This window comes from Dermacentor albipictus, chromosome 5 (genome assembly GCF_038994185.2).
Source record: "Dermacentor albipictus isolate Rhodes 1998 colony chromosome 5, USDA_Dalb.pri_finalv2, whole genome shotgun sequence".
In the NCBI taxonomy this organism is placed as follows: Eukaryota; Metazoa; Arthropoda; class Arachnida; order Ixodida; family Ixodidae; genus Dermacentor; species Dermacentor albipictus.
In genome coordinates, this window is record NC_091825.1 from 167,112,390 (window position 1) to 167,139,667 (window position 27,278).

At 45.3% G+C, this 27,278-nt stretch overlaps 1 protein-coding gene across 1 annotated transcript in view; it reads right to left on the bottom strand.

Moving 5' to 3' along the window:
- Positions 1-27,278, bottom strand: part of LOC135904025 (PX domain-containing protein kinase-like protein) — an 83,070-nt gene that overhangs the window by 46,642 nt on the left and 9,150 nt on the right. The window contains exons 3-8 of the mRNA XM_065434585.2: positions 23,774-23,870; positions 22,318-22,395; positions 17,998-18,074; positions 16,347-16,421; positions 13,024-13,128; positions 4,073-4,211 (exon numbers count right to left, since the gene is read on the bottom strand). Of these exons, the coding sequence (XP_065290657.1) occupies positions 4,073-4,211; positions 13,024-13,128; positions 16,347-16,421; positions 17,998-18,074; positions 22,318-22,395; positions 23,774-23,870 (571 nt within the window). The remainder of the gene's footprint in view (positions 1-4,072; positions 4,212-13,023; positions 13,129-16,346; positions 16,422-17,997; positions 18,075-22,317; positions 22,396-23,773; positions 23,871-27,278) is intronic.

Below are 27,278 nucleotides of genomic sequence, written 5' to 3' on the forward strand. Positions count from 1 at the left end.
TGTTAGTAAATCTCTTCGTGAACTCACGGTCTGCTGCAGCGAAAGGTGCACAATTTGTGGGTTGGCGACTGTGTTGCAAATTTTCTTGGCATGCGGCATCCTGTTGGCAAGCGGTGCCCTGCTGCCAAGTCACTGCAGCGCAGGTACGAGCATTTTGGTCCGGCTTCGTAGTGTCTTGGGAAGCCAGTGAGCTGTGATGCACTCAGCTTCAGGAATGCGAGTGGCAGAGTTTGCAGCATGTGCTGCAAACGCATTCTGCTTCACGCTGGTGTGTCTCTCGCAGGACCAAAGCAAGATTCGCCTGTCGATGTTGTTGCCTTCTGCACCGCTTAGCACAACAGTGTTCTTAGTTGGTGCCATTATAAGCGAAACAGTAGGTGGCATGTAAGCACTGCTGATGCATGTTGAAGCTGCACTCCATAGGCGAGGAGGCGTCACAGGCTAATCCGACGCAAAAGACAAACCATGCGTGGAAACTGCATCGTCACATCAGCAGAAAGCCTACACCTTGCCTATGCCAGGCTACATTGCGTTGGAGCCTCCTCTGCACTGAGTAAAGCACCTAATGCTGATACTACCGAAGCACTCACTGTCTGTGCTCATTAGTGTCATGATGCAGTACTTCGCTTCATCACTCTCAGATGGCGGCGCCATCCCTGTCAAGAGTGCCTAATTTACGCATTCACGCTGACATCACTTCTGTAACAGGAAGTTGATTGGGGACACCGGCATGTGTTAAAAAAGATATTCAGCATACACTCTTACTGCAGTATAAATTAATGCCAAGCTAACCAAACTGGCAGTAGGAAAAGTAAACTTTCAAAGCCAATCAACAGCTTGTGATTCATCATACTAATGAGCAATGAGGAAAAATTTTCTCCGAAGAGGTTGCTGACTGACTTCGATCTTCAGACTAATGGCACTTGCTTGTGGTGCAGTAAACTAAGCTATACTCAAGTATTATCGCATAAAATCTAATTTTATTTCTGCACTGTATTATATAATGCACAACACGTTACATAAACTTTGTATGGCTTTGAGATTGAAGCATGGTTTACTCTGTTTAACACCAGGACACACCAGGGTATGCATTCTTGTACAACTCTGTTCCCGATTTAGCACCAAAGAATAATAATTTATTTATTTTTACAACAGCAATAACAACCGTGCATGTACTTATATAAAAATACTAATCAAGTATCTACGGAAATAAAGATGTATTGTGAGAAAGTGTTGCGCCCTTGAGAGGAATGTTACAAGTGTTGTCTGCTATGACGCCTGTTCGCTGAGAACACAAGACTTTTCTCGCAGACGACAGGCCCTTGCGAACTCTCTCTCGCTGTTTCGAAAGGCTGTGCCGGCTGTCACGATTGCTGAACGTCTTCAAGTACTTTTAAGCATATCTGCTGCACTGGTAGCAGGGATGCTTGAGGCCTCTGAAGAGTATGCTTCATTTTCTTTTATGTTGATGAACAGCTTCCGAAGCGTTATGGCGTGGCTTTGCACTTAACCATTTTGCGACACTAGACTACAGCCAGGAAGCAGCAACCTTTCCTACCAAAGGTAAGTTTGTGTTCTCAAAGTCCTAAAGCATTTCAATGAGCACATAAACGAGCAATGCATAATGAAGCCCTCAATAAAATTTGATAGTCAAGCCACTAGAAGTACAACTGTCTATGTCTTGTATCAGTAGTGCCTTATTTTTCCCATCCTGAAGTTTCATAAAGCACGTAACACTGCAGCGCCTACCTAACACACTTAACAAACCAAGGTCCAAATGGTGAAAACATGTTCTTTCAACACTTACAATTCGTCAAGTTTACTAGTTCGCCAGTCAACAGAATGCGAATCCGTAGCCGGTACTTCCCATCATTCCTATGATGGTTGAACAATCGCAGTGCTAGATTTCCCTTTAGTTATACTAATACAAAACTCTATGGTCGCGCCCTTTCCTGACCGTCACTTAACAACCCATCTCCACACATTGTATGTTAGTTCACTCCAGTTCAGCACCTCCTGAAATAGTTTAGGAATGGTTTAGAAGGTGCCTACAGAGATAAGCTCAGTTTTACAGCTTTTTGATGCCTAAGACAAGCAAGTACATTTGTCTAGAAACCCCTGTCTAGCAACTGTGCCAGCTGCCCCAAAGCCTTGGCTTTTGCCTTCAATACCATCACTGCAGCGGTCACTGTTACTTGCAGCAGACTCCTACCAATGGACCTTCACACCTATCAAATTTCTAATCATAATTTATATTTTATGGTGCTGATGCTTGTCCATGTGGTTTCTTTAATCTCCAGTATAGGTACTAAGTCTTGCAGTAAAAGCCTCAGTTGTTTCTGTAGCTAGGTCTAAGGACTTGGTCCACTGACCAGACTGAGTTCTTAGAGAAGTAAGCTTGTGGCAGTATATCTGCAATATGTTGTGGAGGTATGCTCTGCATGAGGCTGGGGCCAAAAGCAAGCTCCGGGTCTAGCCACACAGCCGTTTCGTAGTAATCCCCAACCTGTAGCACGTGTATTTGCACCTACATTGGGTTTCGGTGAATAAGGCAACCAGCGGTGTCAACTCGAACAATGTTTATTGCTGTGAGTAATAAGCAACATTTGCATAGGGAAAGTCCACTTTGTAGTAGGTAATAAACAGACTTGCCTCAAAGCGCTCAATAGTCGGGCAACAAGGCCACTCACGGATTTGGCAGGTATTTCTTAGGTCGGTGGTCCAGTTCTAAGTTGGGGCAACAGAGAGAGCTAGACTCCCCTAGTGATGCTCTTTTATGCCGTTTTACCTTTGTGATCTTCCTTGTGCGTTGGATACCTTTCCCTTTCTCGCAGGTCGGGGGGGAAGGATGCGCACGTCGCAAGAGCGAGGGAGAACCGGGAGAGGGCGCAGTGTGCCTGCCCTGTGTCTACGCCAGCCCTCCACACATCCACAGTGTGCAAACATGACAACATGAGTACACCGGAGGAAATGGGCACATGTGCTCCCCACAATGTGTAAGCACTCTGTACATAATGCCACAAGCTTACTTGCTCTGCAAGATCAGTACTCGGCATCCCACCATTAAAATGCCTCTGGACTGGGTTCAATGTGACAGCTCCGAGTGTGTGCAGACACTGCCCTATGTTGGTTACATGTGCGAGGTAATGGGTGCCCATGGATTGTCGGCACATGCAGCAATGTGAGCTGTTGTCTGCTTATTACATGCACTGTCCCGCTGAGTCGTGGGGCTCTTCCGCATTTGGGTGCACACATTGTGCTAGGGCGCTATTGTCACCACTCTTATTTGAACCGAGCAGCAGCAACAAGTTGTAACACTTGACAGGCAGGCTCGAAAAAGATAACAGTACAGTGATGCCAGTACTGCTGGCACACATATTGAGAGAAGAGCTGTCTCAATAAAGAAAATAACGAGGCTAATTGGTGCAACGTTGTATGCACAACAATTGCAAAGGAGCAGGACAATGTATGCGAGCAACACTTGCGAAGGAGCTGTCTAAAAATGAAGTGCAACTCACACACAACAGCATCACATACTGCAGCACAGCACGCTCCAAATAAGAAAGGGCCAGCTCTCAGGAACTGTGATCCTACCCAAGCTAAGTTGAACTCCTTTAAATCTAGGATAACTAGATCTAAGGTGCTGAACAAAATTATTACAAATGAGTAAGTGCAATTACTCATATGTTATTTTTTTACTCTAGTACAGTTCCATGCATACTGAACCTCTGCAGCAAATAGCTGACAGCCTTCACTGAAATTCCCATTGTAGTATTTGCTTTTGGTTGTCTGTGATACTTTTTGCAATGAAGTAGCATTTAATGCAATCACTTAGTACTCTGCTTATATGCACTCCCTTCTTGAGGTACCCCTCCCAATATGATCCAAAGTGTTTAGGCATGACTTGTCATACCAGGTTGATGTACAAGGGGCATGAATTTCACTAAATTCTCCACATTTAGTACCACCATTTTTGTTGCCACATAAATACGGATACAGCCATTAAATTTCGGAACAACTTTAAAACGAGTTCTTTGACCCCAACAAGAGAGGTGATGGAGAGGCAGCGCACCATGGTGAAATCCGTGCTGGTGCAGCCCTGACAGAACCTGCAGCACCTGTTTGCCCAGCCTCGCCACAGTGGCTGGAGCTAGCTGCTTGGGATGCCGGACGGTGCCGTACTTCCTGAGGTAACTGTCTCGGGGCTTGGCCTGCAATGTGAACCAGCATGTCCTGTCATGAAATTTCACTTGGCTCTTGTACTTACAGAAAACTGTTATCGCAACATTGTTATCATATGGCAAGAGATGTAGCTAGAAACATTTACAGGTAGGCTAGTCTTAGAATGGTGGTCAACAAGCCAAAATGGCCGATGCCCTTTTTGCTGCCATAGGAATAACATCCTTATCACAATGTGTACATGCTTAGATACAAAGGCATTTAAGGAGTACTGACAGTAAATATTTTTCTCGTTTTTATTGGTTTATTTGTTTATGTGCTTCGCCACCAATAGCAGTGGTGCCACCGTAATCGGTAGTCATCCCATTACAATCTACGTATTTGGTGCAGGTGACATCAGTTGGGTGAGCTATCCGACTGGCTGAGCAGGTAGCACCATCAATAATTTTTCCAACTTTATGGTGAACAAACGTTGTTTGTAAACATTGGCATGTTGGTCAATTTGCTTATACTATAAGAAAAGCAAGAGAAAGAGAATGCACAATGACAATTTATCACTATACTCAAGCACATCTGGAACACAGCAAGTGTTCTCTGGTTGTGTTATGATATGCTCTGTGATGACGTGAGCTGTGTGGTCAGTGTTGGTCTCCAGGTTTCTTTTTGTGAGGACCATGAATTGCCCTTGTTGTCTTGTAGGCTGCAAACATTGTGATTAGTGACATGTCAAGTTGCGACATCTTGTCTCTCTGCAAGGCGACAGGCGAGCGGAGTGGCTTCAGCACATCAGGCTGCCGGTATCTGATCGTTATCAGGATGTACGTGGTTGCAGCCGTCACTTCATGCCGGAGGATTACTATCACAATAGCGAGCTTTAGCATGTCTGATATTCTAGTAAACACAGACAGACTGGGTTTTTGCCAGATGGGCGGAGACGTCAGCATGAACGGCCTGCAGGGTGCAACAACCTGGTGCCACAGAGCACAACGAGGCAAACACAGCGCTAATATACCAGTAACCAAGTGTATTCTACTTTGCTATTGGTGTAAATTTTCAGCAGCAGCAGCAATCGTGAACATGTTGTCTTTTTAAATATTTAAAATGTTTTACACTTGGTTACAGCAATATTAGCTCTGTGTTTGGCTGGTTAAGTTCTACATCACTAGGTGGCTGCACCGTGCAGGCCAAACAGGCAGCTCACGTTTATGTTAAGGCCCCTTTATCACAGCGGTAGTAGTATGGGGGGGCTTTAGTTTATGCCTCCACTCATCCGCAATAACTCCCAGCTCGCCTGCATTTACCGGAATACTGACACACTCGGCACTGAGACAGAATGCTCACAACACATGCTGCTTGGATAGCTTTCGCTGGGGATTGACAGCCAGGCGGCTAGCAGAGAGATTAAAGCGGCTTTGCACACTGGCTCCGAGACTCCATGAGTAGACATCACAACACCGCATCATGACAGAGAGCCAGTGAAGGCAGAGCTTAACCCCGATCTCTCAGCGAATGTGTTGAGGAGGACAAGTATGGCTAGGGAGGTGGGTAACTTGTAATAGTCCGTAGCTCTCTTAATATGCGATGCTTCATTTAAACTACGTTGCAAATGTTTTACTGTAGCTGTACCCTGTGTGTCTACAAAATTTGTCCAAACCATTTCAGGGGCCTTTAATTATGTTACCTTTTAAAGGGGTCCTGAACTACCTCTTGGGCTTGGTAAAAAAACATAGCCTGTGTATAGCATATGCTGCTGTGAACATCCTAGGCAAGTTTCTTAGACGTGCACGGTGCGCGGTGCTCGCAAGCGGAGCGTGAAGTCCCCTTTCTTTCAAACCCTCCCTTTTCAACAGAACCCTGCTCCTCACTCTTTTCTGGATGCTTTATTTCGTAATATATCATATGCCCACACGAAGCTACTATTGGCCAATATCTGACATCAATCAAGAAGAGTGTGTGCTTCTTTCTACTGTTACTGTGTATATTTATTGACGCAGTCAATATATCATATTCCTATACGAAGCTACTAGTGGCCAATATCTGACATCAATCAAAAAGAGTGTGTGCTTCTTTCTACTGTTACTGTGTATATTTATTGACACAGTCAATATATCATATTCCCATACGAAGCTACTATTGGCCAATATCTGACATCAATCAAAAAGAGTGTGTGCTTCTTTCTACTGTTACTGTGTATATTTATTGACGCAGTCTAATAAACATGCTGAAGTAAGGAAAAATCTGCTTTTGTATTTTGATAGTGATTACATAATTCCGGAAGAAGCCGACTATTGTCTGCTCCTGCTTGGCTGCGGCCACCCATGTAGGAATTAAACTTTGGCCACACTGCTTATTGGTGTCATAGCCGTCGAGTCTAGCTAATTTTGACTAGTTCTAAACGCTGAACTAGCCTCAAACCACACAAAACTTAAGGTCAGACCACAAGCATACTCACTGCTGGCTGCTCCTAGTTGGGACGCTTTGGCAGACTTATTGATGCGCTTCAAAATGTGCAAGTTGGATGTGGCTACTATAACACCACTGTGCATACACACTACAGTTGCATTTATCTGCGGTCTGCTATGTAGCCTGGATACTGCAGCCGCTGCGAGGTGCCATGATGAGTCCGCTGACTGAGCGCATGGTCGCTCGCTAAGGACAGCCGTGTTTGGTGCATCGTAGGCGTCAAAATCAGAAGTAGTGGCGTCTGTTAACATTCAAAATCAAATTTGAACTGTGTGCAACAGTGACGATCAGTAGGCGGAGCGTTGTGGACACATTCCGCTCCTCTGTAGCGTTGGCTGTGCAAGGCATTGAAGGAGGAGTAGAAGCACCATGAATGGCGTGCTTAATTACCAATAACTTCACTTCTGCTGAATGCACTGAAGCACTTTTTGTGGCAAAGTATTTCTGAAATAGCCTACCTTAACTTCAAGTGCATTTCTCCACTTCGGTAATAAGTGGTTCAAGGCACCTGTAATGCGACCATTTCGAAACGTGCACCAAGAGCAGTGCTGCTCCGCACGTGGAAAGGGAGACTCATCACGTCATCGAAGCCTGTTGTGGCAGTCTCGTGGTACCAGATACCAATGGTGCACACGCACACACTCTGGCCGTGGCACGGAAAGCCAAGTCCACGCAGCACTCGACATGACAAGAGAAGAGCACATGCCCCCCTGCGTTTTCAAGAAAAGCGCCCATCTGCACGGGTCAGTTTACCAGACTTTGGCAACGTGGTCGCTGTACGGCCTTCAAACACTACACTGTGCTGACTGGCAGGCTCTTAAGTTGTTTGCGACACCACATGATTGCCAACTCTGCTTTTGGTGAAGTCTTGAGCATTGCCTTTCACGTATGAAGCCATGCTGCGCTTGATGCATGCTTTGAATGAGTCCTTTAAAATCTGCTGTAATTAAATACTTGTGGCACTCGTCAAGAAATTGAGGCTTAGTACCGCAATTATGCAATTGACAGATATGTAAAAAATGGAAAAAAAAGCGTAACACAAAATTTTCATGTCAGTGCTCCATTAAAAAAATGAGCATGCAGAATTTAATAGCAACCTTCAAGGCTCTTTTAAGTAATGCCTAACCAGTGCAATGTTAAACTCCCTTCTCTTGTGGCATGGAAAACTTATGGTTTCCATGCAATGACAAAGCAAAATTACAAATAAGTTCTGGGCCGACCTGCTGAGGCAAAGCATACCAGCACTGCTTGTGATACTCAGCAACTGTGTGCAGGGTTAGGACCTTCCACTCTTGGTCAATGCACTCCTTTTCACTCACTTCCACATGTGCTATGCTTACTCGATTCCGTTAAAATCAGGGGAGTCCTTCTTTCTGGTGATGCGAGCTGCAATCGAGGGCACATTGTAACTGAGTAAATGCAGCGTTTGTGAAAGCGCAATCTGTGAACATTAACATTCCAGTGAATTCTTGGCTGATAGCAGAAATTGCAAAACCACAGTGCATTCATTAGAATGAATTGCAGTACGTGACATGCAAGGATCGTGCTGGCTTTCAGAACTATAAAATGTGAGCTCAAATCCTTAGGTCACTGCAACATGGGCTGGGATAACATGCAAATATTACAATCTGGTTTATTGCATTAGCAATTATATGGACACTCCAGGCACATTTCTGCTGTCGCCGTCGCCCTGAGGTTCAGTATGAGTGAAAGCGTGTGAGGGTGAGCCAGCAAACGCAGTTCAATTTCACGTGCGTGAGTGAGGAATGCAGCCCAAATGCGTGCCCTCTCCTGTGGAGCGCGAGGCAGGTATGTGATTTAAGAGAGGAGGGGTGTTCTCCAGCGGCTGCTACGGTGCCTCGTTGTCCTTCTCGCCCGCTACTCCGCGGCATTGGTCACGTGAATCGCAGACGCCATAGTAGACACTTTCGCGAACCTTGTAGGGATGAGTTGCTGGTGCTCGTATGTCTTGAAAGCGGTCTGCAACGTGGCTAAAGTGCACACCCGCGCATGCCTCATCTTGAAAGCAATCTGTGATATTTGCAGAGTGCGTATAGTACCGGTAGCACTACGCGTACTCTGCCGCACTCTGGAAGCTGCAGATGCAAGGAGGTCAAATGGCTCGCGGCTTCTGCCGCGATTCCTAACTCTATCATTTTCATAGACAATTTCCGCTGTCATCGAGCAATGTGTGTTCATGCTTACCTGTAAGCACGTGACACAGTGCTGGCTAATTCAGTTAAAACATGTTGACGAGCTAGTTGGTTTGAATCCATCAAAGAATATGTAAGCGCGACTGAACAAGGACGTAGAAAGAAGCAGACACACAAAGACAGCGCCGTCTCTGTGTGTCTGTTTCTTTCTACGTTCTCATTGAGCCGGACAGGCCGCCATTGAAATATGAATCTGGCAATGTTTAACACTAGAACGTTATCTAGTGAGGCGAGTCTAGCAGTGCTATTGGAGGAATTAGAGGGCAGTAAATGGGATATAATAGGGCTCAGTGAGGTTAGGAGGCCAAAAGAAGCATATACAGTGCTAAAAAGCAGGCACGTCCTGTGCTACCGGGGCTTAGCGGAGAGAAGGGAACTAGGAGTCGGATTCCTGATTAATAAGAATATAGCTGGTAACATACAGGAATTCTATAGCATTAACGAGAGGGTGGCAGGTCTTGTTGTGAAACTTAATAAGAGGTACAAAATGAAGGTTGTACAGATCTACGCCCCTACATCCAGTCATGATGACCAGGAAGTCGAAAGCTTCTATGAAGACGTGGAATCGGCGATGGGTAAAGTCAAAACAAAATACACTATACGTGTACTGATGGGTGACCTCAATGCCAGGGTAGGCAAGAAGCAAGCTGGAGAAAAGTCAGTGGGGGAATATGGCATGATTTATAGGAGTAGCAGGGGAGAGTTATTAGTAGAGTTTGCAGAACGGAATAATTTGCGGATAATGAATACCTTCTTTTGCAAGCGGGATAACCGAAAGTGGACATGGAGGAGCCCAAATGACGAGACTAGAAATTAAATAGACCTCATACTCTGCGCTAACCCTGGCATCATACAAGATGTGGACATGCTCAGCAAGGTGCGCTGCAGTGACCATAGGATGGTAAGGTATCGAATTATCCTGGACTTGAGGGAACGGAAGAGACTGGTGCATAAGAAGCCAATCAATGAGTTAGCGGTAAGAGGGAAAATAGAGGAATTCCAAATCAAGCTACAGAACAGGTACATGTATTTGGCTTTAACTCAGGAAGAGGCCCTTAGTGTTTAAGCAATGAACGACAATCTTATGGGCATCATTAAGGAGTGTGCAATAGAAGTCGGTGGTAACTTCGTTAGACAGGACACCGGTAAGCTGTCGCAGGAGACGAAAGATCTGATTAAGAAACGCCAATGTATGAAAGCCTCTGACCCTACAGCTACAATAGAACTGACAGAACTTTCAAAGTTAATCAACAAGCGTAAGATAGCTGACATAAGGAAGTATAAAGAGAAAAATGTATAACAGCTGTGTCTTACACGTACTCACGTATGGGACAGAAACCTGGAGGCTTACGAAAAGGGTTCTACTTAAATTGAGGACAGCGCAACAAGCTATGGAAAGAAGAATGATAGGTGTAATGTTAAGGGGATAAGAAATGAGCAGATTGGGTGAGGGAACAAACATCTTAGTTGAAATCAAGAAAAAGAAATGGGCATGGGCAGGGCATGTAATGAGGAGGGAAGATAATCGGTGGTCATTAAGGGTTACACACTGGATTCCAAGGGAATGGAGACACAGCAGGGGGTGGCAGAAAGTTAGGTAGACGGATGAGATTAAGAAGTTTGCAGGGACAACATGGCCACAATTAGCACATGACCAGGATAGTTAAGTAAGGGAGAGGCCTTTGCCCTGCAGTGAGCGTAGCCAGGCTGATGATGATGATGATGACAGTTGATGAAACTACTATCCTTTCTTTGTACAGCTATCTGCTAATTTTCTATCACAATTGCTGCTTCGGCTTTCAGGCGAAGCTGCGAGTTTTTTTTTTTTTTCTCCAAATCCGCCATTAGCCCTCTGTGATAGATCAAAATGGCTTGGGCCTCACCCATCCATATGGGCAGGTTTCAAGCCATTTTGACATATTATGAAGAGCTATATGGGCCAGGCCTGAGCAATTGTGACCTATCAACAAGGGCTAATGGCAGATTTAAAATAAAAACAGATTGGAATAGTTTTACATTATCCTGGCCATGCATACATTTGCTGTAATTGATTACTAACCAGTGGGCCTCATTCTTATATAATTTCATGTAATACACGCAAAGTATCGGCTGTAAAAGGAAAATGTGACAGGATTATCTTTCTCCTGCATCCGCCAAGAACTGAAACCTAAGCAACTTTGCAATACTACTACTATACGCAGAACTTCACGTACACAAAGCAAGTGGAACAATGATACGGTAGGAGTATGCAGAGAAGATGTTTCTGCGACTTGTTGGCAGTGGAAATGAATCACATTTAGCCCAACCATGTTACACCTTAATCAGGTACATGGAAATAACCTGATTGGGTAGTTTAGAAATGCACAGACATCAAAACCACATACAGTCGAACCCAACTATACCAAACCCGTTTACATCTGATTATTCTATATATAGAACAATTTCTGAACACAGTATAATTACAATGAGTATATATAGCAAAAGTTACGCTTACATTGAACGAAAATAGGAGCGCCTCCCAATATATAGAACATCAAGCGGCGGAAAGTCCCCCCAAAAGTTGGCTTTCCCTCGCTATAGTGGGGAAACCTGGCAGTGCGGCTCTATCAAACCGCTCTCCCTACCGTGACTGCGCTGCGTTGAGGGAGGCATCAACACCCCCTGCAAAAAATTATCCTAACCCGGCCGCAGCGCTTGCTCAGACTGCCAATCAGAAGCTCTTGTGCCTTCGTCGTGCAAGATGGAGCAAGTGCGAGTTTTCTCGCTGCTTTTCGGGTTCATTGTGTTTGCACCTTGTGGGCCTTCTCCCACAGCGTTGCTGTAATGAAGCGGCAGAATTCACCTTTCACAGCAAAGCTCGAAATCATAAATCGGTTCGTACGCGGGGAGGAGTCGGATGCCCTGCAGTGTGCAAGTTTCCAAGGAGCACTCTCAGCACGGTCTGGAAAAATAAGGGGAGATTAGGGCTAAAGCGGACAAACTCGCGACCCAATGCCTGTGGTGCCCAACGCGTACACACGGCCGTGTAGAGGTGGTTCATCCGAAATTGCTTCAGATGTGTCGGCTTCCACGTGCCCGGTGGTGACTGTAAATTCTGATGTGTGCGACGAAGCCATTGCTGCTGTTGCCGAAGTTTGGAGCGGGCTGTCAGAATTTCCGGAAGCTGTTGACGAATCAATGGTCGACAAGTTTGTGAGTACAGATGATGGTGTTGTGACCATGCTAGAGCCGGAAAACAGAGACTACGTTGCCGACATCGTACCGAGCACAAGTGAAAGTGGGCACAATGAGGAAAGCAATGACGGTCCTTTGCCCAGGTCCTCCGAAATGACTGGTGCACTCGCCCTGGTTCAATTCTTCTGTGCAAATGTCAAAGGTTGCGGCCTCAATTGCTCCGACTCCTTAGACAATGTGGAGAAGTGTGTACATTGCGGGCAGCGAAATTGCCCAAGCAGAAAAGAATACAGGACTATTTCATGCGAAACTAAGCTAGTTTCTTCAATAAAGTGATTTTATAAATGGTATGTGCTTTTATGACATCCAATTATTCAGCAACCTTATATCAAATTATGCTCTATATCGAACTTTTAGGTATTGTTTTTTGCTAGTTCGATATAGCTGAGTTGACTGCATTTCATTTTTTTTAACCAATGCCAAGATACACTATTGTTGTCCCCCTTCCCCTGCCCCCTTCAAGAAAAGAACCTTTCTTGCTCCGTTAATTTTCAGCTGTCTGCTACTAAATCATTTCAGTTTCATGAAGTCAGCTGCCACATCTTATCACATCCCTCAAATAACATCCATCTGAAAGTGCTTTCCAAACTAATCTAATAAGGATTCTATGTCCTTCAATGACAAAGACAACTTCCTGCAGATTTTCCAGTGTTTTCTGGGCCACAATGATTGACCTTGACAAAAGCCAAATGTGCACACCTCGTTTCATTTCTTTGTACATACTGAGGTTCCACACTGCTGTCAGTTCAACAGATTCAAAAACACAAGGCTAATTCTGAGTCTGTTATTGAAATATTTTTGTTATAAAGACTAAGTATGCATTGTTGCAGGGAAGGAAAGCACCCAAAATGGCACCCTTTGTAAGCATCGAGCCATGCCTGGGCTCACAAAATGGACAAATTCCATCTGTCAGCGAGTGCCACAGAAATGTTACCTGGCACAGCTCATCCCTGAGGGAGCCCTGAGGACAGAAGTCTTGCACCAAGGCTGCCCCACTTTCATTGACGCAGCCAAGGCAAAAAGGCAACACATTCGGGTGCTGTAAAACAGAATAAACCACCATGAGTGATCTAACCACAAACTAACATAGATGCAAACAAAAGTGCCATTCTCTTGCTTTGTGCATTTTAATATTAACCGCTTTCATTGTTGAGAAGTAGTGGCTTTGATGTATCAGAATGAGGGAGCCTCTGAAGTAGATAAAAGTGACGTATTAAAAAAACAAAAGAATTTAGTAGATGATCTCAGAGAAAAAGAAAGACTTGACAGCAGTGTGTCAGAATAGAATGAAAACAAAAACAAAAAAATAAAAAGAAACGATATTTTTGACCAGAACAAGAACGTATCGAAACATTTTTTCGTCAGTTTTTGGTTCAAGGGGAATGTCAGCAATCCGAAACAACCAACGTCAGGCAACGACAGCATTACCACATATCTCAGGGGTCTGCATCAGCGTGCACCTTGGGCAGGGATAGTGCGGGTGATAGCCGGTCGAGTGCTCCACTAAGTTAAGCCTGCCGCTCGGTGCACTAGCAGATCGGCATCATAGCAGAACCTAGAGCTTGCACACCGAAGAGTTAATCGTTTCAGTCTCTACGGGTATGCTGTGTAAAGTCCGTTTTGTTGTTCGTTTAAGTTCGTTTTATTGGAACAATGGTCCCGCATTTGAGCATATACACTTGATGACGTGCTGCTTTGGAGATCATGCGCAGTAACTTGAGTCAAGGCACTGAGCAATGAATTATTGAAAGCAATGAATACAATGTTTTTATTGTTACTCTGCTTCGAAAATTTTTACATGCAAACAAAAACCATTATGAAGCATTACAGATAATCTTTTTTTTGTTCCGGAGCAGAACCGGTACGGAACTTTTTTTCAGTGGAACGAAACTAAAACCAGAATGAAAGACATTTAGTTCCAACACCCTGCTTGAGAGAGTGAAGAGGAGAGGGGAGGACAGCAAATGAATACACCGCCAAAAGAAACAGCAGTTATGCTTTTTAAGACGTTAAATGTGCTAAGCTACAGGTCCTTGGTAATTCAAAAAGCCCCATATATATGAGCATTACATGAGCAAGGTAAGATAGAATACATCACCAAAATATTTTTCACAGTGCCTTCAGCAAAATGTCCTTTTTTCACTGCCACGAAATGAATTTTATAGGTAGATCAAGACAGTTTTGGTAAGTGTATTTTCCACTTTTAAAAGTGTAAAGCATTAGTAGTAAGCATTACTGTACAACCAACATAGCACTAAACATAGTTGGTAAAGGCGAGTAAGAATATTGATTAAAGTTTATTTCTCCGGAGTATGTTGCAGTGCTGTGTAGCCAGTCACAAGCATGCTGTAGCTCCAAAACTTTGTGCCGAAACTTCAACTTTACAGCAGACTCCCCTTGAGACGAACTCGAAGGGACCATGAAAATTTGTTTGTCTTACCAGAAGAATAATTGGCAACGTGACCAAGTGTCCCCAGATATCTTGCTTGAAAACAGTAAATGAAGTAGACTTACAACAGGGGAAAAATGACATAAAGAGCATTTATTTAGCTGAAATTAACAGAAAACTGTCTTCAAGTAGTACTCTTGCTTGGTTTCATCCAGTCCATGATGGATGTTTGGCACTTCTGTGCAAATCGGCGAGCAGCCACAAACGATGTCATCTTACCTAATGACCTTAAAAATTCTTCTGTGCCTTCTTGCTGCTGGAAGAAGTTCACAAGGGAGTTCAAGCAGGCATCTGCCATCTCACAGGTCATTGGCGCAGGCTCCGAGCTCGCGGTAGTGCATGGCCGTTCTTAGTTGGTGGAGCGATTTGTCTGGTTAATTCCGATAACGAACTAGACTCTAGCCCATTAAATAGGTGCGGGGTTCCCAGCACCTAACAACCTTAGAGGGACAAGCGGCTCCTAGCTGCACGAAACAGAGCAATAACAGGTCTGTGATGCCCTTAGATGTTTGGGGGCCGGACGCACGCTACACTGAAGGAAGCAGCATGTCTTTATCCCTGTCTGAGAAGACTGGGTAACCCGTGGAACTTCTTTCATGATTGGGATAGGGGCTTGCAATTGTTCCCCTTGAACGAGGAATTCCCAGTTAGCACGAGTCATAAGCTCGCGTTGATTACGTCCCTGCCTTTTGTACACACTGCCCGTCGCTACTACCGATTCATTGAGTGACATTGAGCGATGCGGGGAAGGAGAAATGAGGCGAAGCATCGCGGAGGAGGAAAGAGTAGGTGAAGGCGTGCTGGATTGACCCCTTCTGGCAGTTGCTACAGGTTTTGTTTGCGGTTCGGAAGTAACAAGTTCGTCTCGTGATAACATTGTCCTTGCGTGCTGCATGCTGTATGTGCAAGTGAAAGCGTGCAATCGTGGGCTGATGATGGTGGCTCAATCTTGCTTGCGCAAAGGAGGAAATGGGGGTGGGACACCATCTTCCGTGACGCGCATGGCACGGGGGGAGGAGGGAGTGGGGTGTTTTACTTCGTCCGCATGCGGTCGTGTGGGCTTTATCTTGAAAGCGATCTGCTTTGGGGGCACAGTCTAGGTGGGCTGATGGCTCGTAGCTTTGTGTACGCTGTGTTCTTGTCGCTTAGTTTGCGTTGAAGCGATAGACAGCATGAAGGTCACTTTGCTCGCTGCTACTGCCACGATTCCTCACGCCAGCATTCTCACAGCCAGTGTCCGCAGTCATTGAGTGTGATGTCTTCATGTTTGCCTGTGCGCACCGATACCATGCTTGTCAATTTAGTTAGTAAGCGAATGAAAGAGGCATTCTATTCGGCGGCTGCTGTGTATGGCGTGGCCACATGAGCCCCACCTGGAATACAATCTGCAATGCACAGTCCAGGTGCACCGAAGGCCGATAGCTTCATGTGCACTATAACACCTGTACGCTTGCACGTCGCCTGTGTTGACGAAGTGAAACATCACTGTCGGTTTTTGTTTTCGTCTCGATGTGTGTGCCCCCAGGCGCTACACACTGAGGCACCCTAGCCTGCAGGATCAGTGGTGGTCACTCTGACAGTTCGTCTCAAGCAGATTCTTTTGCATTGGGTCTATGGAAAACCAAACAAACATTCCCACGTTCGTTACAAACGAGAATTCGACTTCACCGAGTTCGTCTTAACAAGCGTTCAGTGTATCAGTGTGGGAATACAAGAATGCTACTGTCTATTTTTATTTTTCCTAGTTCATGTTTTGATATAAGCATGCAGGCTACTATACAGACAGAATCTATGAAGACACCACATACCTGTATGGTGGTGAGCAACTTGAGAGCCACTTGCAAATCCTTGACACTGAGGTAGAAATCGGGACCCAGAGGAACCTAGGCATATGAGTTGACCAACAGAAGGAACGCAGTTCATGCTCGCACCCATCACACCAGGTTCCTTTCACACTGTTACTGGCCACCAGACCAAAGGTTTGCCCTTCATTCAGTGATGGTTATGCCACTAGCAAAGACAGCTTGTATCACCAAATTACATCATGCCCACTCAATCAAAGTGCACAATACATGGCTTGCCTTGGGTGCTAAAAGGCCTGTGACCACCATTTAGCATCAGCAGCTCGGGAGACTTGATATGCAATAGCAATATTGCAGACTCACTTGCAATGATAGTGAAAGTTTGCCAGCGCAGGCATTGACCCTCAGATTACTGCAAACAGGCTCATATCCCAGCCCGGCTTTATTCCACAAAATTTATCCCGACACCTATGCCACTAGTTCTTGCAGGCATTGCAATGACATCGCTAGCCTAGGTCATATGCTCTGGCGTTGCCCCTCGTTACGAGGCACAGAAGAAATCAATGAAGACAAGTGGCTCTCCGCTATCAAGAGCCCTGATGCCGGGGTGCAACTATGGGCTGTCCAGAGGGCCCACGATGCGGCGGTCGGGCAAGGCCTGGCTGTCCCAACGTGGGAGCGGCCCGCAGCGCGCTGAGTCGCGTACCTCAGGACCTTATTAAAGTTTCGCATCCATCCATCCATTGATTTGTACAGTGAGAGTCACATTTAGTAATATACAGGTTTATGTACTCGCTTCATGAAATACTGTAGTAGTAATGCATGCAGCTGAACAGCTATATTTATCTCATTATCACAACTGCATGGAAGCTCAAATGAAACATGCCCTTTGATTGTGCAGTCAGTCGTTAGCTGCACAAACCATAAGTAAAACTGTGACATCAGCGTAGCCCACTTGTGGCAGCATGACTTGGCAGGCCACACCTTATGCACTTTGGCTGGGTAGCTATGAACACACAATGCCACTCTATATGTGTGTGTATTTTGCCAGCACAGTGCACTTAAAGAACTGCATTTAACTGACAATATTTGCGCCTCTACTTAAATATGCCTTTGATTATATGCACAACTCTATGCCATTTCTAACAAAGCTCACTTTAAAAACATAAGTAAAACCAGGTTCTGAAAGAATCTTTTATGCTGAATCCTTAAAAAAAGAAAGAAAAAAAGGAAGAAAGAGAAAAGGAAAAGAAAGAACTACGAATACTACTGTCAATGCGGGGACAGTGCAGCAGTCTTCATCATTATTATTTAATAAATGGCCACATTGAGTATGCCTTCTACCGGCTTTACATCTGCATGCACTAATTTTTTTTTACCCCCCCTCCCCCCTTCCTTATTCACTTTACAGGGCAACTTAATTCTAGCTGCATGGAAAAAATATCATTCCCACAATGCTAGCCCACTCTACATCATGGCAAATGCCCTTGAATCGATGCTGCATCACATCAACTGAAATGACTTTGGTTGCTATACCGAGCTCTTCCACAGTAAGAAGTTGAGAACAAAGCAGATAAATGTGCAATAAAATAAATAAGCACAGCCACTGCTGTCATTCTTAGAGTTTTGTTTGCAATACTTGTGAAAAGTAGCTCACCCACATCAGCAATCGAGGCTTGTCCTTGAGATCGCCTTTGTGACGGACCATAAAGTACTGTTTCCGAAATCGCCATCCTGAAGCCAGAGAAGTAAAATATGCATACTCAGTGTATCACACTCCTTAAAAAAATCTTACACCAAGAAGTCTGTTCTCAAATGGCAGTTCTATCATACTGTGCACAAAGTACTCTGTTAAAGTAATTTTTAAAATTGCAAAAGTAGCCATGCCGGAGACTTTTTCCCGTGTGCCGCTTTCCCTGAGCCCTTTTCACCACCACCGACACGACAACACAGTAGTGCAAACAGTCACAAGGGCATTTATTGCACCTTTCATAGATCAATGCCTGCTAGCTGAGTTGCTATCCACAAAACATGCCGATGGGCGCGCGACAAATCTAGAAGTCCGACTCACCGCGACCGGATAGCGAGCAAATATGTTCGCCCCATGCTGGATCCCAACGCCTGGTCGTTCGCGCGTACGGCCACGCGAACGGTGGCGCGTTCCAAGGCGGCCACGCGAGACGGTCTCGCAGAAGCATGGCTAGGTGCACACGTGGCACGGCACGTGCGTACTGCTTGCTGTCCCGAACCAAAGAGGAAGTGCCTTCTCTTTTGGCGCCCAAGTAACCCCGCCTGTCGGCGGCGTTAGCAGCGCCACACTCGCGCCATCTCTCGTACTGCGCTTCAACCACTCCGACCGCCGCGGGCGCCAGGCCACGTGAGCCGTGCGGGAAAACAACATATCAGGGGACGCGTGAGAGTCGCGCATCCCCACATTTATCAGTCTCCAAGCTTTTGCCCCATATGTCAGCACCAGTAGAATGCATTGATTGTACACCTTCCTTTTTAATGATAATGGTAAGCTTCCAGTCAAGATCTGACAATGCCTGCCGAATGCGCTCCAACCCATTTTTATTCTGCAACTTTCCTTCTGATGAACAGGGTACCCTGTGAGTAATTGACCTAGGTAAACATACTCCTTCACAGACTCTGGAGACCAACTGGCGATCCTGAACTCTTGTTCCCTTGCCCGGCTATTAATCGTTATCTTTGTCTTCTGCATATTAATCTTCAACCCCACTCTGACACACTCTCTCTGTTCAGGTCCTCAATCATTTGTTGTAACTCATCCCCAGTGGAGCCGAACAGGACAATGTCATCTGCAAATCTAAGGTTGTTGAGATATTTGCTGTTGATCCTTACTCCTAAGCCTTCCTAGTTTAATAGCTTGAATACTTCTTCCAAGCATGCAGTGAATGGCATTGGAGAGATTGTCTCTCCTTGTCTGACCCCTATCTTTATAGGCATCCTTCTGCTTTTCTTGTGGAGAATTAAGGTAGCTGCAGAATCTCTGTAGATACTTTCCAAGATATTTAAGTAAGCGTCCTGTACTCCTTGCTTACGTAATTCCTCTATGACTGCTGGTATCTTGACTGAATCAAATGCCTTTTCATAATCTATGAAAGCCATTTAGAGAGGCTGATTGTACTCTGCAGATTTCTCGATTACCTGATTGATAACATGGATGTGATCGATTGTAGAGTATCCGTTCCCGAAACCTGCCTGTTCCCTTGGTTGACTGAGGTCCAGTGTTGCTCTTATTCTATTGGAGATTATCTTGGCGAATATTTTATATAATATTGGAAGTAAGTTAATGGGCCTATCATTTTCCAATTCTTTAACGTCTCCCTTTTTGTGGATTAGTATAATGTTGGCATTCTTCCAGTTTTCTGAGACCCTTGCAGTCGATAGACACTTCTTATAGAGAGCCGCCAGTTTTTCCAGCATTATGTCTCCACCATCTTTGATTAAATCGACTAGTAGTCTATCTTCTCCTGCTGCTTTTCCCTGTTCCATGTCTTGCAAGGCCCTTCTAACTTATTCGCTAGTTATAGAAGGAGCCTCTCTAACCTGTTCATTAATATTTTGAATGGAGGTATCGTGGTGGCTTTGGGTACTGTATAGGCCAGTATAGAATAATTCCGCTGCATTTACTATATCTTCAAGATTGCTGATGATATTACCCTGTCTATCTTTCAGTGCATACATTGTAAGATTCGTCGGACGATCTTGCCACTGCCATTCAGTTGTCAGATTGGGCAGTCGTAGCTGTAGGGATGAACTTGGAGCAGGAACTAGGCGAGCAGGGTTTATTAGCAGTATTTACACATTAAGCAAGATACATTGGCAGTCTAGCGTGACTCCCATATGGAGTCCGCAAGACTAACATACAGCAAACAGCATACGAGCACACAGCTCACCAGTACATTTCGAGCATGACAACGAGCACTCAGCTCCCGACGACGAGCACACTCTAGCAGCCGGCAACCGCTGCTTATAAGCCCTTGGTCCCCCCTTGAGTCCCAGTGGATGGATTCCCAGTGGACGGATTCCCAGTGGACAGATTCCCAGTGGACGGAAACGTTCGTCCAGTCATCGTTCGACGTCACCGTTCGACGTCACCGTAGATGACCCGCCCTTTTAGAATAGGGCGAGGGCTGTTGGAGGAGGATGATGACTCACATACACGTGCCGCACACACACTCAGGTGAAAAGGGCCCAAGCCGATGTCAGAGGGCTTCGTAGAACTCTGCTTTGTCCCGGGTGGCGCTGGCGAGTAGCACATTCCTGAGCTGACCGCGCGCCAGGTGGCTGCTGGTCATCTGCAGTTCTCTGAAGTGCACCCCGTCTGGTGGGATTGGAACACGTGCAGCGGGCTGAAAGCTAGCACGTTGCCACCCCGTACGGCCATTCCTAACATCGTGGTTTGTCCGATGCCTAGTTTCCTTCTCACTGTTTTCAGGTTGCGTCCATTTTTTACTGCTTCCTCAGTCTTTCTCACGTTATAATTTCGAATATCCTTTATTTTCTCCTTGTTGATTAGTTTTGACAGTTCCGCAAATTCTACCTGATCTCTTGAGTTGGACATTTTCATTATTTGTCATTTCTTTATTAGGTCCTTTGTTACTTGGGAGAGCTTACCTACTGGTTGCCTTGGAGCCTTACCTCCCACTTCAATTGCTGCTTCTGAAGCTAGCCTAATTATGGTTTCATTCATTGCCTCTATGTCATCTTCATCTCTCTATTCTAAGGCTGCAAATTCGCCTTAAAGTGCCAACCTGAATTGGTCTGCTTTTACCCTCACTGCATCTAGGCTGGCCTGTTTCTTCTTGACTAATATTACCCTTTCTCTCTTCAAATTATCCTAGCCCTCACTAACCTATGATCACTGCACTTTAACCTACCTAACACTTCTACATCCTGCACTATGCTGGGATTGGCAGAAAGTATCAAATCAATTTAATTTCTTGGTTCACCATTAGGGCTTTTCCAGGTCCACTTTTTGTTCCAATGCTTCCTGGAGAAGGTGTTCATTATTCGCAGCTTATTCCTTACCGCGAATTCTACCAACATCTCTCTTTGAGTGTTCCTAGAATCTACGCCGTAGTTTCCAATTGCTTGTTCACCAGCCTGCTTTTTCCCCACTTGGACACCAACTGTCTTCTCTCAAGTCTTGTATGGAAAACAAGAGAAAAGCACTGTGACCAACCAGAAAATCACCCCTCACACGCCTGCAGGATTGGACCCTTGCAAAAGAATTGAGGCTACCACCAAAACTTCAGCGCAGCTGTGCTGCTCTTCTGCACAGGCTGCGAGTGGCGTTTACATGTTTACATGCACTTACTGAGACATCTCCAGACGGCGAACTGTGCCGTGTGCATGAGTCCATAAAGCAGGTGCCATGTGACTGCCCTCAGTATGTGGAAGAGTGAAAGAGATTGACTGGTGACCTTGCCTGCCTTGATAGCCAACCGTTATCAGAGGACATGATCCCTTGGCATGGCTGTAGATCGTTTTCGGACCATCCAGGCCTTACTCGACTTTCTAAGGAGTACAGGTCTGGACTTCAGGCTATGAATAGACTTGCCCATTATGTGGTTTTGCCTCTTCCCTCTATCGTCGTCATTATCGCCCATCATGCTCCTCTTTCCTTCCCTCTTTCCCCAGCACAGAGTAGCCGGCTATAAAGCAGGCAAACCTCTCAGGCTCAACCTCTCCAACTTTCATATCATTAAACATTTCTCTCTCTCTCTCTCTCCGTGCCCCAATTAGTACAACATTCAGACAAGGAAGATCTACACTTATGACCTGTGCAAATCTTTGTTTTTTGCCATTATCACCATTTTCATTACTTCTGCTAGCAATGCGACTGCACAGCAATACAGTGCACACTACCACAAAGCTACAGCCGCTTGCGGTGAAATTTCTCAATATTCATTACAAGCACAAAAATATAGTATGAATGCCACGTGCTTACCAATGTCTGGGAGTGGGTCCACCACTTCCCAGTGATCCTCAGACCGAAACAACATGGAGACATGCTGAAGGGCTGCCTCTAGAACATTCCAATTGAGGACAAGGTACATGTAATTCTGCCCAAACTGCATGAGTCACATGTTTACTAGCGCTGTATTTCAGTTAATGCAGTGCAATTTAATTGGCTACCTACTCACTCTCCACACAGTTGAAATTTCACATTCAATATGCAACGTACATATACACTGATGAAACTTGTACTGAATCTTGATTGAGTTGAGTTGAGATGATTTTTCATCACACTGGGTGCATACCAAATACACCAAGTGTGTAAAGAAAAAGCTCACACAGAATATCATTCTGACTCAACAATTCCTAGGCTGAAAACGTTCTTCTAGAAATGTCTACAATATCATAAAACATCTGATTAACAGTTAATGGCACAAAAGAGAAAATTTTACAACATTCTGTGAGACCTTACCATAGGTCTCTGATTTGGCTACACTTTCTGAATTAGTTGTTGAAGTGCAGCAATGGATAAGTGGAGGCAGTTAAAACAAATGTGTGCATACGAATGCAATGTGAATTTTTTTTTTCATTATCCCTATAATTTGTAATTTGATGGTAATGAAGTGGCGGCTGCAGATGTAACTTTTTCGTTAGTGAAAGCAGACTGCAAGAAGGCTACTCGAATGAAAGAAATTAAACACAATGTAGGCACTTACCAACGTGTTCCAACGACTACTCATGCTTGACTTGTAACTCTTATGCCAGCTAAACTGACTACTACAACAAAAACTCAGCCACAGTCCGCTCACCACTAACGAACCAGAGCAGTCTTGGATCATCTGCTGCAAGCAGCCTGCACACTGCCTGTGCTGGCTGCTCATCCAAGAGTGCAACGAGGGCAGAGCAGTAAACAGGCATGCACAACTGGCTCCTGCATGATGTGTCAAAGTGAAGTGTGTGGTCCAAGAGTGCGCTTATGAACCATGTTGATACCATTGAACTGATGTGGAAAGTGTGGCCAAACCAAGGATACTTCTTAAATATATATTGTGGGCATTTATTGAGCATTTCTTCATCATCTGTACATTATCTTCATCATGTGTGTGCTCCTCTTCTTCACCATGAGTGTAGTCGCATCATCATAGTGGACTGTGCCGAGGGTTTTTCGCTGTGTCTCTCAGGCTCAATAAAGATTGGCTCTTACTGTGACATCACAAGCCCGCACCTCCACTATTTGTGACGTCACAGTATGAGCCAATCTTTATTGAGCCTGAGAGATGCGGCGAAAAACCCTCGGCACAGTCCACTATGATGATCCGACCACACGCACGATGAAGAGGAGCACACACATGATGAACAAGTGCACAATAAATGCCCACAATATTGACATAGTTCTGGGTCTAGTTACAATACAAAATTAATGACAAAGGCATGGGACACATACGCACCACAGAAGTTTTGGTTGTAATTATTTGGGTCCAGGAAGCGCTTGACAGCCAGGCATTGCGATATTAAGGGCTCTGAAAGCACCTGGTCCAAATATTCCTAAACAGTTTTTAAAGTAAAGCATTACAAATGCAACTTTGCACATGACAAGCAATATGAACATGACATGGTGACAAGCCTGGTAAAGCTTAAAGTACTACTGCCTCCAAACTTGTGACCATATTTGTGCTAATGGTTTAAAAATTCAGTTTATGCTAATGTGACAAACAAATATGATCGATTTCAACTGTGCAATAATGAAGTTTGTAATGATGCTTTCATTATGACATCAGAAGATACCATTCCTTTATTATATTGACCATGAAATCATTCCTCCACCACTCTATGCAACAGAAAATCGTACATCTCAAAAATGGAAACCTTTTCCTGTACATACTGTTAACATTAAAGGGCCCCTCAACAGGCCACATAAAAAATTTTGGTTATATGCTGTAAGTTGTTGTATGTCCTTTAGGGAGTGTTCTGCTGCAAAAATGTTTCATATCAGCTCATTAATAGCCGAGATAGAAATATTTCATTGCTGCGAACCCATGATTTCAGGAGGCGAGCTCCACTGCCAAGCAAGAGACTCTCTCCGCTTGCCCCATCTAGCGTCCACAAGCAAAATTCCTTCCCGGTGTTCTCCCATACCGGACCTCGAGGATCACATGACGCATACGTCACGGGGCCCGCCTTCACTTTTTTTTCCTCGCTTTTTTGCAGCGCAGCGCACTTCTGCTGACAGTGTCACGTACAAGCTGTTGCGATTGCCTTGTTTCGCACAGTGCATGATTTTGTGCGCTGTGCTCGTGGACACCTGACTAGCGGTATAGTGCTACACGAATACTGAGGCAGACACAAGCAGATCACAGAGCATGATCCCACGTTGGAACACGGTAGAAAATTACATAGTTTTGGTGTCTGTGCACGACAGCACGACGTGGGACCAAGCAGACGAATAGGAAGTACATCTCTCTTGCTGCGGTGCGAAGTAAAACAAAAACATGCAGACATTCGGTTTTTGTGTTTTATTATTTCTCTAAGCTTTAGTTCGTATATTCAAGCAACATATTACACAAATAGCATATGTTGCCTTGAATAATTCTCGAGGTCACGTATGAGCGACGTCACAGCACAAACACGTGTATGTAGGCACACTAGCACGTGTACGACATCCTCCGGCTTAGAGCGCAGTGGCCGCGAGGAGAAGAGAAAATGACATTCGGTTTGAAATTTTCAGATCTTTCCGGGGCACAAAGCAACGTAATACTTTGCAGACAAGATCATTATTGCGTATTGTATACTCTGCGCTTGTCAGCTCAAAATGGCCAGACCTGGTGAGTGGCCCTTTATTGATGTACATGCTTTCAGTGCTAGTATTGTGTAAGTAGCAGCTACTATTCTTTAAAGGGAAGCTCAAAGCTTTTCCAGAAAAAATTAGTGAAGAGCAATACGACGTGGTTTTCAACTCTCTGAATTCGAATATCGCATCGAAATTGAGCGAAAGAAAGCGCAAACACATTTTATTTTGACGAAAAGTGCAGCAGCAGACACGCCCAGCTCGCGCGCCTCGTTTCCACCTGTGATTGGCCGGGTGCCTCGTGACATCAACAATGGTGTTCGTCCGGACCAACTGCTGCAGCTACACACGAAGCACGGTGCAAGGTAGTTTGGTGCTGTTTTGCTGAGACGAGAGCGATTTTGCGCGCGACGGTGACGGGCGACGACTTCGAGCGACAAAATGGGCCGTCGCTTGAACAGATCGCTCGGTGTTGTCGCTCGATCGCTCGTTTCTAGAAATCTAGAACTCGTCGCCCGGAAGTGCTATGAGCAACTAGCCAATAGTGCGAAGCCGGAACTCGATGTACATAACTCAAATACTACTGTTTGTCGCACGGAACGAGCAAACTATTGAATTTTACACATGCAAGAATAAGAACCTAGTGCAAGACCTTCAGAAATATTTTGTGCTCCTTTTTCAGTAAAATACATCAACTTAAATTGATAAAGCATGCGTCACGCTAGTTTCGGCGCATATATTGCTGCCCTCATACCGGGAAGTCGTCGCTCAAAGCCGTCGCTCGCGTGGAGTTCGGCTTGCAGGCGACGAGTGAACGCGACAGCCATCGCCTCGCTTGTCGCGCTGTCGCGTGCAAGATCACTAGTAAGGGGTTTATACTTTACTCCCTACATGTACGAGCCGATTGCAAAGAGCCGGCCTCTCCAAGAAGCAAAAAATGCTGGGGCAAGCACTGCTTTCCACGCAAACGAAGGCGAAGTGTTATCATCTCCTTGTGTTAGAAATGTTCTTTGGCGAGTATGTTTTTTGCTAAGCTGCATTCATAGTTCCAGTGAGTACGTTTCCGGGCAAACAACTGTAGAGTGTTATGTTCCTGCATGCCTCCTCTTCGAACGTAAGCGGTGATGCGATCTTCGGCATTTGTGCCCTGCCCCAAAGCTGTCGGCAATCTACACAGACTGTTTAAACGCGGGAAAAGTTTAATGGCTGTTGTAGCACGTGTAGTATAGAATCTTCATCAGCGTGCCATCTGCATGCTACTCGTAACCGGTGAATTCCGTCGGCTACGTGAAATAGTCGGTTTCTCTATGTGTGCGAGAGAAGGGGGAGCGCAGCGTCCTGGCGTGAGCAGGCTTTCCGACACATGCAAACTTTACACTTGCACTGCGTTATGGTTGCTGCATGCAGGCTGTTTCACAACACACGTGCGAATAGAAAACTTGCGGCGCTTGGCGATAAACCCTGTGTCAAGGGTGGGAGATAAACATGCATCTTCCGTTCAGCGTGCTAACACGAAGGAGAACCCAAAGCACGCATTATTGATAAACTCCAGTAGTAATCGTCACGGAAGTGGTTGGAGCACAACACTGTTGTTCTTGAGCACTTGAAGTTGTTTCGCTTCACAGCAGCCTCCCACTTAGCTGAAAGCTTCTTGTCTTGCAGGAACTAATGGAACATCGGAACATTGTCACGGCCGCTGGTGTTTGTGCAAGCGTAGGCTGCAGAGAATTAATGCCGGCATGATCGGCCTACAAGTTCAATTGATGCTGCGCACGTCAACTACCACTCCTATATACACACAAACAAAGGAATGTAGGGTCGAGCAAAGCAGATTAGGACGGCACGCACTCAGAAATAAGCCCGGTCAGACACAGTCGCGGAGACTGCGAAGGAACGGAACACCAGTGCTGACGTCACTACGCCGCGGTTTCCGGTCTCCGTTTGCATCGCCAGCATCAGCAGCAGCGCGCGGCGCTCGACGGGGGGCGGAGCTAAAGCGCAATTTTAACCGACGATTGCGTCGCTCCTAAGTGAAAAATCCCCCCCAAAATTTTACCTGCATGGTTTCTAAGGTTCCCGCATTCGTATATGAGCGTCTTATTGAATTTGGCAGACTCTTCAGCTTCCCTTTAACTCACTACACTTCTGTTACTTTATCGTTCGTTTTT